The sequence below is a fragment of the Malaya genurostris genome, chromosome 2 (genome assembly GCF_030247185.1).
Source record: "Malaya genurostris strain Urasoe2022 chromosome 2, Malgen_1.1, whole genome shotgun sequence".
Lineage (NCBI taxonomy): Eukaryota > Metazoa > Arthropoda > Insecta > Diptera > Culicidae > Malaya > Malaya genurostris.
The window spans coordinates 177,345,042-177,358,966 of NC_080571.1; the positions used below are offsets into that span (position 1 = coordinate 177,345,042).

The following is a 13,925-nucleotide window of genomic DNA, read 5'->3' on the forward strand; positions in this document are numbered from 1 at the left end:
AAAATCGAAGATAAAATTTTTGAATAGAATGCCACAATATTATATGTACATGAGAAAGGAATCATCACACCACTAGGTGGATTAAAACAGGTTTTTTATGCTCAGATTACATCGTGCTGTGCGTTTTGCTGTCAACTTTCGTTTGTTTACTTGTTTGTACGGTTGAAATTCTGCGTTTTCAAAATGTCGCGCACCCGGTTAACGACCACGATAGGCTTAAGCCGGGTATAAATGAATGATATACAATACAATACAAAATGTCGCGTATTGAAAAGGAAGTGAAAATTAATGTTCTGGACACATGGCTAAGTGAGAAGGGTATTGCTATACGAAAATTGGCGAAGTGGATTGGAATTCATCATGCCAGTGTTAAAACAATCATTAATAAGTTTGGGGAACACTATTCTTTGGATGGGCTACCAGGAAGAGGCAGAAAACCCGGATCTTCCAACCCGCAACTGGACCAGAAAGTGGTATCTCTAATCATGAAGAATAAATCAATGTCAATACGATATTTGGCCAAAAAAGCAGGAACGAGTGTCGGAATGATCCAGCGTATCAAGAGGCGAAATCACCTGAAGACCTACAACAAGCAGAAAATCTCGAAACGAAGTGTAGAACAGAAGAAGCGAGCAACAACAAGGGCCCGGAAATTGTATTGCTGGGTTCGGATACATGCGTTTTGATGGACGACCAAAGTCAACCATTTTTTACACTACGGGAACTATAAATGCAGAAATCTATCAATCTGAGTGTCTCCAGACAAGATTACTACCTTTATATAAAAAGCTTAGGGGCTGTCCATAAAAGACGTCACACTTTTTTTGACGATTTTTTACTCCCCCTCCCCCCTTTGTCACAAATTGTCACAAAAGCAAAGACCCCCCACCCCCCCTATGTCACATGTCACGAATTCAAAATAAATAAAATTCATCTCAATACATTCTCAATATGTATGACAAACCATACAAATATGAGGGAAAAATCGATTTATTACATGCTGTTATTAGATTAAAAAATATCCCTAAAACTACAAAATCATCGGAATTATTTTATCAATATCAATTATATAAATTAACAAAAGTATTTGGTTGGAATTGATGAAACATTTAGATCATCTGTTTTATTCCTCCTAGGGGTACACAGATATATTATTGTTTTAGGTAAATAATAATATTTACTTAGTATAGCATACAGGGCTGAGAAAATAAAGACCAAAACCTCATCAAAACGAGATCACTGCCGGATAATCTTTTCATGATCAGTTGATCAGTGAACTTTAAATCACATCGATCAATATCGGTACTGATCTTCCGTCATATAATGGGTAGTGATTTTGAGCTAAAATGATTCTTGATTTGTGTAAGCTCGATCATTGGATTATTTGATAAGCTTAGATGTTGGTGGAGGAAAATCACATATGATCAAGAGAAGACATGACATGATCTACTCCTGAAATCGTTGATCTCCCGCCTTTTTTCAAATGAAGTACAATTGAATAAACTGCATCAGAATCAGATAAGATAAATTCTTATGATATACTATTATCAATGCTAGAAAATCAAATTACTGAAAAATTGTCAGTGCATAACTTAAGTTAAACCGTTTGAAGGTATTTTTTTCTTTTTTACTCATATTTGGCAAAATTGATTAATTTCGCTAATTTACTCGCTCCTCCGTGCACTTTTGCTGATCACAACAGAAATGATTTCCTGCATCACTCATTTCCGAATTTACAAGAAGAAGCTTTTACATCAACAAATACACGTTTTCCTATAGAATGTAAACGTTTATTGTGGAGATTTTTTCAGGAAATAGGGCAAAGCAGTAATATAATTAGGTATTTTAAAAATGCGCTCATTGAAAATATTGGACGTCGCATTCCAAAAACCTCCCCCCCTCCCCCCTGTCACAAAAGGTCACGTTTTATAAAACACCCCCCTCCCCCTTGCGGCGTGACGTCTTTTATGGACAGCCCCTTAGTACACCTCCACTGTTTGTACCGGATTTAGCGTCGGCTCACTATGCCAAAATCACTCTCAATTGGCATGCGAAAAAAAGCAAAGCCTTGGTGTTACATTCCTGTAGTGGAATTTAACCTTCTGTTTGAACAGATTTCGCAGCCGATTCAGACTGTACAGAACCAGTGCATGGCTGGTGCTACGATTTTACTGACACTACGAATCCTTCCAGGTCGGGGCTCGAACATACGACAACTGGTTTGTAAGACCAGCGCCCTATGCATTGAACCGCCAACCCGGGTTGGTTAGTTTATTAGTGATTGGTTAGTTTATTTTCGATACACTCCTTAATACTATATAATGAAAAACTGGTTCAAAAATTACTGAGAAAATAGTTCACGACGATATTCTCGCATGCTAGTTTACCACGATATTCTCGAAAAAAATTTCGCCCTGCTATTGTTTAGAACATCCCTGTATATGTCATGTAGATGAGTTATTTAAAAGATGATTAACATACCTGTAGTTCATTTATAGCCACCCATGAATTGGATGGAAACCCTTGCAACATAGGAACTAAAAATTGCAGACATCCGCTCCAGTGTCCAATCAGCAACATCATACATATAAGATTGAATATTCGCATGAAAACTGAGGCCATATTCAGGAACTGAAATGCACATAAAAAATGTACAGGAATATTAGAATACTAAGATTTAATCTTGGATTTTGAGAAATTTTTTGTAAGCAATAAATTGTTACCACCCGGAAAATCCTGCGAACTTAAAAATACTGCGGCCATTCTATCGAACTATTATGTACGAGTTTTAACCATTTTTTAGATAATCGGAACCGAAAAAAAAAATTTCGGTGTTCTTTTTAATTCCAACGATTTATGGGTGGATATTGTCAGAATAACTGGATGACGTGAATATGAATAAAACTAACATGTATCTTTACATATATACCTTAAATCGTTCTCGAAATTTTGTGTATTATTTAAATTGTGCAAAATTTATTTTCTTTACTTCCATAATTGTAACGGCGAACCTACACTAAAGTATGACGAGTTCAATGTACACTTATTATAACTCACAAATTAAAACGACAGGGTAATAGAAAGTAAAATATTATTCAATAGAAGATAATATCAAAAAGTACTTAAATAATAATTTTACTGATATTAAAAGTCTACTGTACAGGCCTGAAAGAATTAAATGTACCAATTAGCCCAATTCATACCTACCCGATTGGTAACCCGATTTGTCCCGGGTTGGCGGTTCAATGCATAGGGCACTGGTCTAACAAATCAGTTGTCATATGTTCGAGCTCCGACCTGGAAGGATTCGTAGTGTCAGTAGGATCGTAGCACCAGCCACGCAATGGTTCTGTACACTCTGAATCGGCTGCGAAGTCTGTTGAAACAGAAGGTCAAATTCCACTACACCGAAACCTCCATTTACGAACAAAACGGGGGTTCGTAAATGGAGGTTGTTGGTAAAAAAAGTTCACGTTATTTGGAATTTGGTTCGTAAAAAAAGTTTACTTTATTTATAATTTACTTCGTAAAAAAAGTTTTGTGCAATGAATGTGGAAACCCCCAATCACATGGCCATTTTCGGAACGGATGTGATAAGTGGGTGCAAGAGAATGATGTTTGGGGTCGTTTCAAAATCCAAGATGGCGACTTCCGGTTTGTCGATATTACTTAAAAACCCTGACAATGTGGGTATTTTCCAACCGGAATTGATGAGTAGTTGACAGAAAATGACGTTTGAAGTGATTTGTAAATCCAACATGGCGACTTCCAGTTTGTCGATATTACTTAAAAACCCTTACAATGGGGTATTTTCGAACCGGAATTGATGAGTAGTTGACAGAAAACAATGTTTGAAGTGATTTGTAAATCCAAGATGGCGACTTCCGGTTTGTCGATATTACTTAAAAACCCTTACAATGTGGGTATTTTCGAACCGGAATTGATGAGTAGTTGACGGAAAACAATGTTTGAAGTGATTTGTAAATCCAAGTTCGCGATTTGTCGATATTACTTAAAAACCCTGACAATGTGGGTATTTTCCAACCGGAATTGATGAGTGGTTGACGAAAAACGATGTTTGAAGTGATTCGTAAATCCAAGATGGCGACTTCCGATTTGTTGATATTGCTTAAAAACCCTGACAATGTGGGTATTTTCGAACCGGAATTGATGAGTAGTTGACGGAAAACGATGTTTGAAGTGGTTCAAAATCCAAGATCTCGGCTTCCGGTTTATCAATATTCCTAAAAACCCTGACAATGTGGGTATTTTCGAACCGGAATTGATGAGTAGTTGACGGAAAACGATGTTTGAAGTGGTTCAAAATCCAAGATGGCGGCTTCCGGTTTATCAATATTCCTAAAAACCCTTACAATGTGGGTATTTTCGAACCGGAATTAATGAGTAGTTGACGGAAAACGATGTTTGAAGTGGTTGGAAATCCAAGATGGCGGCTTCCGGTTTATCAATATTCCTAAAAACCCTTACAATGTGGGTATTTTCGAACCGGAATTGATGAGTAGTTGATGGAAAACGATGTTTGAAGTGATTTGTAAATCCAAGATGGCGACTTCCGGTTTGTCGATATTACTTAGAAACCCTGACAATGTGGGTATTTTCCAACCGAAATTGATGAGTAGTTGACGGAAAACAATGTTTGAAGTGATTTGTAAATCCAAGATCGCGACTTCCGGTTTGTCGATATTACTTAAAAACTCTGACAATGTGGGTATTTTCGAACCGGAATTGATGAGTAGTTGACGGAAAACGACGTTTGAAGTGATTTGTAAATCCAAGATGGCGACTTCCGGTTTGTCGATATTACTTAAAAATCCTTACAATGTGGGTATTTTCGAACCGGAATTGATGAGTAGTTGACGGAAAACGATGTTTGAAGTGGTTCAAAATCCAAGATGGCGGCTTCCGGTTTATCAATATTCCTAAAAACCCATACAATGTGGGTATTTTCGAACCGGAATTGATGTGTAGTTGACGGAAAACGATGTTTGAAGTGGTTGGAAATCCAAGATGGCGGCTTCCGGTTTATCAATATTTCTAAAAACCCTTACAATGTGGGTATTTACGAACCGGAATTGATGAGTAGTTGATGGAAAACGATGTTTGAAGTGATTTGTAAATCCAAGATGGCGACTTCCGGTTTGTCGATATTACTTAGAAACCCTGACAATGTGGGTATTTTCCAACCGAAATTGATGAGTAGTTGACGGAAAACGATGTTTGAAGTGATTTGTAAATATAAGATGGCGACTTCCGGTTTGTCGATATTACTTAAAAACCCTTACAATGTGGGTATTTTCGAACCGGAATTGATGAGTAGTTGACGGAAAACGATGTTTGAAGTGGTTTGAAATCCAATATGGCGGCTTCCGGTTCATCAATATTCCTAAAAACCCTGACAATGTGGGTGTTTTCGAACCGGAATTGATGAGTAGTTGACGGAAAACGATGTTTGAAGTGGTTGGAAATCCAAGATGGCGGCTTCCGGTTTATCAATATTCCTGAAAACCCTGACAATGTGGGTATTTTCGAACCGGAATTGATGAGTAGTTGACGGAAAACGATGTTTGAAGTGATTCGTAAATCCAAGATGGCGACTTCCGGTTTGTCGATATTACTTAAAAACCCTGACAATGTGGGTATTTTCGAACCGGAATTGATGAGTAGTGGACGAAAAACGATGTTTGAAGTGGTTGGAAATCCAAGATGGCGGCTTCTGGTTTATCAATATTCCTAAAAACCCTTACAATGTGGGTATTTTCGAACCGGAATTGATGAGTAATTGACGGAAAACGATGTTTGAAGTGATTCGTAAATCCAAGATGGCGACTTCCGGTTTGTCGATATTTCTTAAAAACCCTTATAATGTGGGTGTTTTCGGAACGGGATTGATGAGTAGATGATGGAAAACGATGTTTGATTTTTTAGTTACGGTTTTAAATTTCGACATTCTGAAAATTAATTGTGAGTCGAAAAGGTTCCTTTATCAGGAAGAAGAGATTGCCATACTGAAGAAGTGTACATAGTTTCAGCCGATTCGGAGAAAGTCGATCCTGCCAGTTGATCTGCTATTTATTTCTGGAATTGCTCATAAATGTTAGAAATTCAGTGTAATGTGGTTGTCTAACTGACTCTTACCACTTGAGCCAAATAATATCCCTTTATCTCAATGGCTTACAAAATATTAAATCATATTCCGACGGGCCAGTTGACATGAGATTTTGACAAGTTTAAACAAAAACAAATGTGTCGTGATGAGAGTAACAGTACATTTTTCGACTTTATAATTTCCACTAAAAAAACTGATATTATAAGTGTAACACAGGAAATAAAAAAATTGGAGAACACGGTCATTGATTTGAAACCTAATTTTAATGTTTGTGGTTGCTTCCAAATTTTAGATTGAGACTTCCAGTGGTTCAATAAAATATTGAAAGCATACAATATAACTATAACAATTTAAAATTATTATAGCTGTTCAGACGTTTACTTGTTATGATGATTTCGAAAATATAGTACAATATTCAAACAATAATGATTAGCAGGAAACACCTTTGTCAGAAGCATAACTTTTTTTTTAACGATATATAATCATATCGTAATGATCGCCAAAGAATACCGATATAACTGAACTCACCATTTTGATTTTTGAAGCGCTTTCAAACATAATTTCTCGGTATATACTCATCAACCCCGTCCCGAAAATACCCATATTGTAAATGTTTTTAAGCAATATCAAAGAACCGGAAGATGTCATCTTGGATTTCTTAACCACTTCAAACATCGTTTTCCGTCATCTACTCATCAATCCCGTTTTAAAAATACCCACATTGTAAAGGTTTTTAAGGAATATCGACAAACCGGAAGTCGCCATCTTGGATTTCCGAACCACTTCAAACATCGTTTTCCGTCATCTACTCATCAATCCCCTTCCGAAAATACCCATATTGTAATGGTGTTTAAGGATTATTCTCAAACCGGAAGTCGCCATCTTGGATTTCCGAACCACTTCAAACATCGTTTTCCGTCATCTACTCATCAATCCCGTTCCGAAAATACCCATTATGTAGTAATTTCCATGGACCCGGAAATTGTTAACATTAGATGCAAAAACCTCTTTTTACGAAGTTGGTTCGTAAAAAAAGTTTACGTTATTTGGGATTTGGTTCGTAAAAACAGATTACGTTATTTGGGATTTGGTTCGTAAATAGAGTTACGTAAAAAGAGGTAACGTAAAAAAAGTATTCGTAAACGGAGGTTTGGGTGTACAGGAATGTAATACCAAGGCTTTGCTTTGCGATTGGTAACCAAGCACAAAAAAGACAAACATGCGTCATGAGTTTTTCTCTTCAATACTCGTTGATACCAAATATTTCAGAAAACTTTAATTTTTAGTAATTTGTGGTTATTCCGTAGTAATGAAAAAATTATCAATCTATCTGATCATATTTCCGAAAAGACTCCTCATTGTAATGTTAGCTGGTATAACATACCATTACATGACATTAGCCTTTTCTGAACAAAATGTGTATAAAATATTATTTTTCTTATTGTTTTTACCTTTTTATTAAGAAAATTTCTGACATTAATTTATGCTCATTTTTGACACACATTTATTTAGATTACTTCGAGTAGCTCACAAAAGTATGCTTCAGCGTATATGTCATACTCGGCATTATTTCTCAAACCAAGCTCTTGACATTTGCGTAGCCTATTTAATCTAAAACACTTCTTGGTCCACTTAGTGGAATTTTCATCGATCTTGAAAAATCACAATAGGAGGGGGGAGGGGGGTACATGAAATTTCCAAAATCGAAAAAAAAGGTTCATGCCAACAGTCATAGAATTGCATGAAACGTCAAGATTTAGTGTCATTTCGAAAAAAAAAATATATATTTTCATCGACTTTCTGGGACAAACAAATTTTTTTGAGATGACATCAAATCTCGACGTTTCATGCAATTTTAAGATTTTTGGCATCAAATAAATTTTTGATTTCGGAAATTTCAATTTTAAGCACTAGCGCTTTACGAAATGAGTGGTGATCCCAAAATATTGGCACCCTTATACAGGTCCGCCATCTAACTTTTTTTTTTTAACTAGCGGTTATTTCGACATTGGTAACTTCTGATTTGACAGAAACTTAGTTTTATCCTTCTGCTGAACGAAAATGGTTGTGTATACGCTTGAGGAACGCGTTCTCGCTTCGCCAACTTGGCTTGCGATCAGCTTGAAGAAGATGCCGATTTTTGCCAAAAAATCATCTTCTCGGATGAGCCACATTTTCATCTCGGCGGGTATGTTAATATTCTGACAATTAGTGTTATGATACTATCATTCAAAAGTTACTCTTCACGAGTTTTACAAACGTATAATAAGCGAATTTCGGTTGCATGACAATGTTTAAGAAACGCGTTTGCATTTCAGCTAAAGGAATGGTTGCTTTGCTTTGTGCTGTTTTTGACATAAGACAGCATTAAAAACAACATATTTTTCAACTACTTCAATATGTGCAAATCAAATAGTAAATTGGTTGAATCAAGTAATTATTAGTTAAAACAATAACTGCAAAAATAAAAAAATTGCGAGATCACAATTTTTTGATTGGAGGGTTTTCCGTGCGCGATTAGACTAGGAGCAATCATTCCTAATGGTTGACAAGTCATCATTAATAAAGCCAATATTGTTAGACATGCATTGTACCATTTTTGTTTTGCCCTCCGGGTTGGTCTTTCATCAACAGGCTCGAAGGCATCTTTCTGTTCATTGTTTGTTTTTGATATTGAGACATCCACACTTCATCTTGAGTGTCGGCTTTCAATTTTGATCCACCAGATTTAACGTCTGGTAATCTATAATTTCACAGCAGGTTTTTCTACTGCTCCGTTTTTGCGTTTTCACGACTGCGGACCTCACCATCCCGAAATTGATACACCGCGCTTCTACTAGAGACTTTTTATCAATTATCCTTTTCTGTCTTAATCTGGACAAATCACTATATTTCCCAAATGAATAGAGGTCATTGCTTCCTAGCGAGATTTTGTAGATGTTCGTTCACCCATCGATGCCAGTATGTCTTAGTGATCTGTTGTACTCTTTCCCGTTTTGCCTTTCACATAATAAAAGGCAATACAATCAATGTGAAAATCAACTTTTGAACCGAGCAAATGTCTGTGTATTTGTATGTGTGAGACAAATATTGTTGCTCACTTTTCTCGAACACAACTTAACCGATATTCACAATTGAAAGATTGATTGATTGAAATGTAAGCTCTTATGGTCTTATACAAAATTCGTAATTTTTTTTGGATCCGACTTCCGGTTCCGGAATTATTGGGTAAAGTGTGTAAAAACTTTTAAACCATCGCTTAGAGGGCAAAGCAAAAAGTTAAGAAAAACTTATCAACTGATCCCAAAACTACTTAATTCGATAGTCATTATCGGTAGACGGTAAACAAACCGATTTCGGCTATGCTGGTTCCCAGATTCAGATTCCGGAGGCACAGAAACTAGTGGTCATATTTTCCCAAACGGAACTCATACACTTTTCTCAGTGATGGTTTGACAAATTTTCACAAACTTAGAGCCTAATGAAAGGTCCTGTGGTCTATATAGAGTAAAGTGTGTTTTAAATTGTATACTGTATACTTTAAGGTAGCGCTTCGCCGTGGTCACGGGAGTTCGCTGCCTATCCCGGGGTTTCACGCACTTTACCCAAAATTGTGAGAAAACGGTAAAGAAAACGGAAATTCCAAGAACATACGATTCTAGATAATTAATTTTTCTATCGATTCGTATATAAACTGTGCCTGATAAACGTTTTTATCGAAAGATTTCGTGCGAGTTTTAAAAATAAATGAGTTTTTCCTTATTCTTTCGCACGCACACAATGTAGACGCTAACAACATTTCTTTTGTTTTCGTTGTCCGTTCTCTCTGTGTAAACGTTGAATAAAGATGAGTAGAAAATGTAAGTAAGTGTTACTACTTTGTAAAATAATTTCTATTCATGTTTCAGTAGAACCAGAAATCAGTAATGGTTTTCATCGCTACTAGCTTTGAAGCTTTGTTGAAAACGTAGCACATCCCTACATATGCGAGTTGTTTATAGCGAGAAATGGAAAAAAGAAAACAAAAGGTTTAACAAAACTCGCACGAAATCTCGCGAAAGAAAAGCTTTCTAACTAATATTTTTCGCCAAATGCATAGTAAAATCATTTACCTACAATCGTATGTTTTTGATTTTTCGTGAATCGGGTTAGTATTGGAGAAATTTACAATTTAGAGTGAAATTTCGGCGACAAAGCAAGAGGAAGCAGTGAGTTGTCTCGCTTCGACTTGACCACGGCGAAGCGCTACCTTAAGGGGCGAAAATTCTAAATCGGCCAAAAAACTACTCCAATCGCTAGTCATTATTGGTAAACGGTCAATTAAACCGATTCCGGTTAATCTTTCAAGAATAAAAAAACTATTTTGAAGAACACCACAGTATTATATATGATGTCATGTTTGATATGAGAAAGGCGTCATTACACCACTAGGTGGATTAAATCAGGTTTTCTTGTTTTTTTTTTAATTGGCTCAAATTTCGTATATACATTCATTATGATCAAAAGAAACAATTTGCATCATAAGTTTGGCACTTTTACTCTAACCTTACTTTTGAGAAAGGTTTAAGCAAAACTCTCTTGAAAATTTTCAATAATATATGTTTCAGAAACGGTGGGTCCGATCGATTTGGTTTAGGTAATAATAACGGGTATGTAAAAAGGCGGGTGGGTAATGTCAGACACATAACTGGATGTCGTGAATACGAAAACAACTGACATGTTCCTTAACACTTCCGAATATCTATTAGTTTATCAATTGTATGAATTATGACAGCATGCCCCTTTTTCACTACTAGAATTTGAAACGATGCTCCTAAACTAAAATTCAGATTAGTTACATTAAACATTCTGAAACACAAATATGAAATATCCAGAATAGTTATTTACAATAAAATAATAGTGGCTCTGAAAAGAACCTTTTATGAAAGCGTTTGTGATGGAGAGTTATGAGTTGAATTCGAGCTGGCTGAACTGTTGTCCGTGGGTGCGATACTGATATGGTTGGTGTAGGTGTAGCATTCACAACCGATTATAATCTTCTAATGAAGGAAATATTCATTCGCTGGATTGATCAATGATACAATAGGCCTGTGATATGAAAAGTATGATATATATCTACGGCTTTCTATATTGATGTTCCTAGTAAATACGAGATCAATACATGTGCCTCCAAGGATAGTACAATTAGAATGTTTATATTCGGCGATGCAATTGTAACCTGTTATATTCACTGCAGAACAATTGTCTTGTTTTGTTTCGCTAAATGCTATAATATTATTTAGTTAGTATATTGTCAGTTGAAATATCTGAAGCATGAGCATTTAAGCTTTGAACATTGAAACTGATTAAGCTAAAACCATGATTCGTCATATCGATAAAATCCAATAGTGTATCACTGATTGTGGATAGTTTATGACTGGATAGTCGGTTAAATTCTATTCTCAGTTCCATCATTCTGGGCGAATCACTGCCCTTTGAGTGCCAAAATTTAAATATGTTCTTCAAAGCCCATCCAATGTTGTCACCCGTGACAATCCAACATATACTAGTTGTTAAAAAGATTTATCGTAGTCAAGTACAATTTCAGAAAATGTACCTCCCTGCGATTTATGGACCGTGAGTGCACATGCACTAACTATCGGAAATTGAATTCTTTTACAGTTGATGCTGTTAAGCTTAATATCGGCTGATCGTTTTAATATAGGTACCCAATGATATTGCAGTTGACCTGGATTAGAATACACCAAAGGTCTAGTCTTTAAGCTGGCACCGATAATATTACTCTCAAATTTTAGCCATAATCGAAGAATGCGCTCATCAGGATTATCATCATCATGTTCGATAAATTTAAGCTCTCCTATGGCCCCGTTAACTAGCCCATCTTCGACATCAATGTTAGTTGAGATCATATAGGGCATTCCAAGCGTCAACCGTAATAGATAAGGTAGACCGCCTGTTTCCACTACGCTCATCTTATGCATCTTTAATCTAGCACTAGCTAGTTGTTCCGCATTTCGATAACCTGTGAAAACATCGTTGACAATAAAATCATAGCCCTCTAGTTCACGCAATGCTTCCGTATTATATCTTTCAACATCCATATTGCGATGGAAGAGACGTATAGCATTCGGAACATTTTGTTTACACCACTCAGCTGTTCGAAAGCGGCTTTCAATACGCTTGCAGTAAGTGGCATACCATTACCCATTTTAGTAAGTATGGAAGAAAATTCAATATCAGTTTGTCGCATAACTTGAACTAATGGGAAGAAATTAAGTGATTGCCAAAGTACAGGTCCGAGAATAGAGTTTTTACATGGCTTGAAAACTGGCCGTGCAGTTGGCGAAGATCACCACAGAATATTATATGAATTCCGCCAAAAGGATCATCGTAGTTCCCAGTGATGTCTTGCAACCGTGTGTGAATAATATTAAGCATATCTGCCCATATCATGCTTACTTCGTCGATAATAATCGCTTTAACGCCTGCAAAAGCACTGCGATACGGTTGAAGTACTTCAAACAAGTTTTGAATTACTTCTACGTGCCACTGACATTCGAAAAGCAGAATGAACTGTAGTGCCTCCAATAGCTACCGCTGCTTTCCCTGTTGATGCACAGGCAACATATGCGTTTTTAAGCAAATTGTGCCCTTGACTAAAACGATTATAAGTCTCCATCAATATTCTCAGAGTAAACGTTTTACCACATCCTGCGGGACCAGTGAAAAATATTTGCAAAGGCGTGTTCTTTCCGTCAGTAGGCGTGCAAAATATCAATCAAATGTAAAATCAATTTTCTTTGATCTACATTTGTGGTCTTGATCATAGCACAATAATCCTGTTTGCTCATGACATTGGTACGTTTTTTGATGATAGCTGTCAGAGCTGTCAGCATTTGGTCGAAGAGAAGAATGCAGCAAGGGCGAGGATGCTGCAACACCGCACTATAGCGAACGAGGAACGATACAGATAGGCGCGGAACAGACAGAACACGGTTTGCCGGAAGAAAAAGCGCCACCAGGAAGACTAAGATCGCGAAGCGATGGAACAGCTGTACCGCGCAAATGACACACGGAAGTTCTATGAGAAGGTAAACCGTTCACGTAGAGGCTACACGCCACAGGCCGAAATGTGCAGAGATACCAGTGGTTACCTTCTCACGTAGGAACGTGAGGCTACACGCCACAGGCCGAAATGTGCAGAGATACCAGTGGTAACCTTCTCACGAACGAACGTGAGGTGATCGACAGGTGGAAGCAGTACTATGACGAGCATATGAATGGCGAAGCACAAGATACAGAGAACGGTACAGGAATCAATCTGAGTGCACGATCAGCCGACGACAGATTCCCAGCCCCTGATCTGTCGGAGATAAGTGAGGAGATCGGCAAGCTGAGGAACAACAAAGCCGCGGGCAATGACCAGTTACCAGGTGAGCTGCTCAAACATGGAGGAGAGGCACTGGCAAGAGCGGTACTCTGTCACCAATAGCTAAGAAATTCGTAGGGCCGTATCAAGCGGGATTTACTGGAGCCCGCGCCACTACGGATCACATATTCGCGATAAGACAAGTACTCCAGAAGTGTCGTGAATACAACGTACCCACGCATCACCTATTCATTGACTTCAGAACAGCTATGGCAGATAATGCACGAATACTGTTTCCCGGATAAACTGACGCGATTGGTCAAACAACGATGGATAGAGTGATGTGCTACGTCCAAGTGTCTGGGACGCTCTCGAGACCCTTCGAATCTCGGAGAGGGCTACGTCAAGGTGATGGACTTTCTTGTATTT

At 37.4% G+C, this 13,925-nt stretch overlaps 1 protein-coding gene across 3 annotated transcripts in view; it reads right to left on the reverse strand.

Moving 5' to 3' along the window:
* LOC131427598 (potassium/sodium hyperpolarization-activated cyclic nucleotide-gated channel 2) overlaps positions 1-13,925 on the reverse strand; it is a 1,904,453-nt gene that overhangs the window by 652,641 nt on the left and 1,237,887 nt on the right. For all 3 annotated transcript variants that reach the window (XM_058590944.1, XM_058590943.1, XM_058590945.1), the window contains one exon: positions 2,482-2,631. In XM_058590944.1, coding sequence (XP_058446927.1) covers positions 2,482-2,631 — 150 coding nt within the window. The remainder of the gene's footprint in view (positions 1-2,481; positions 2,632-13,925) is intronic.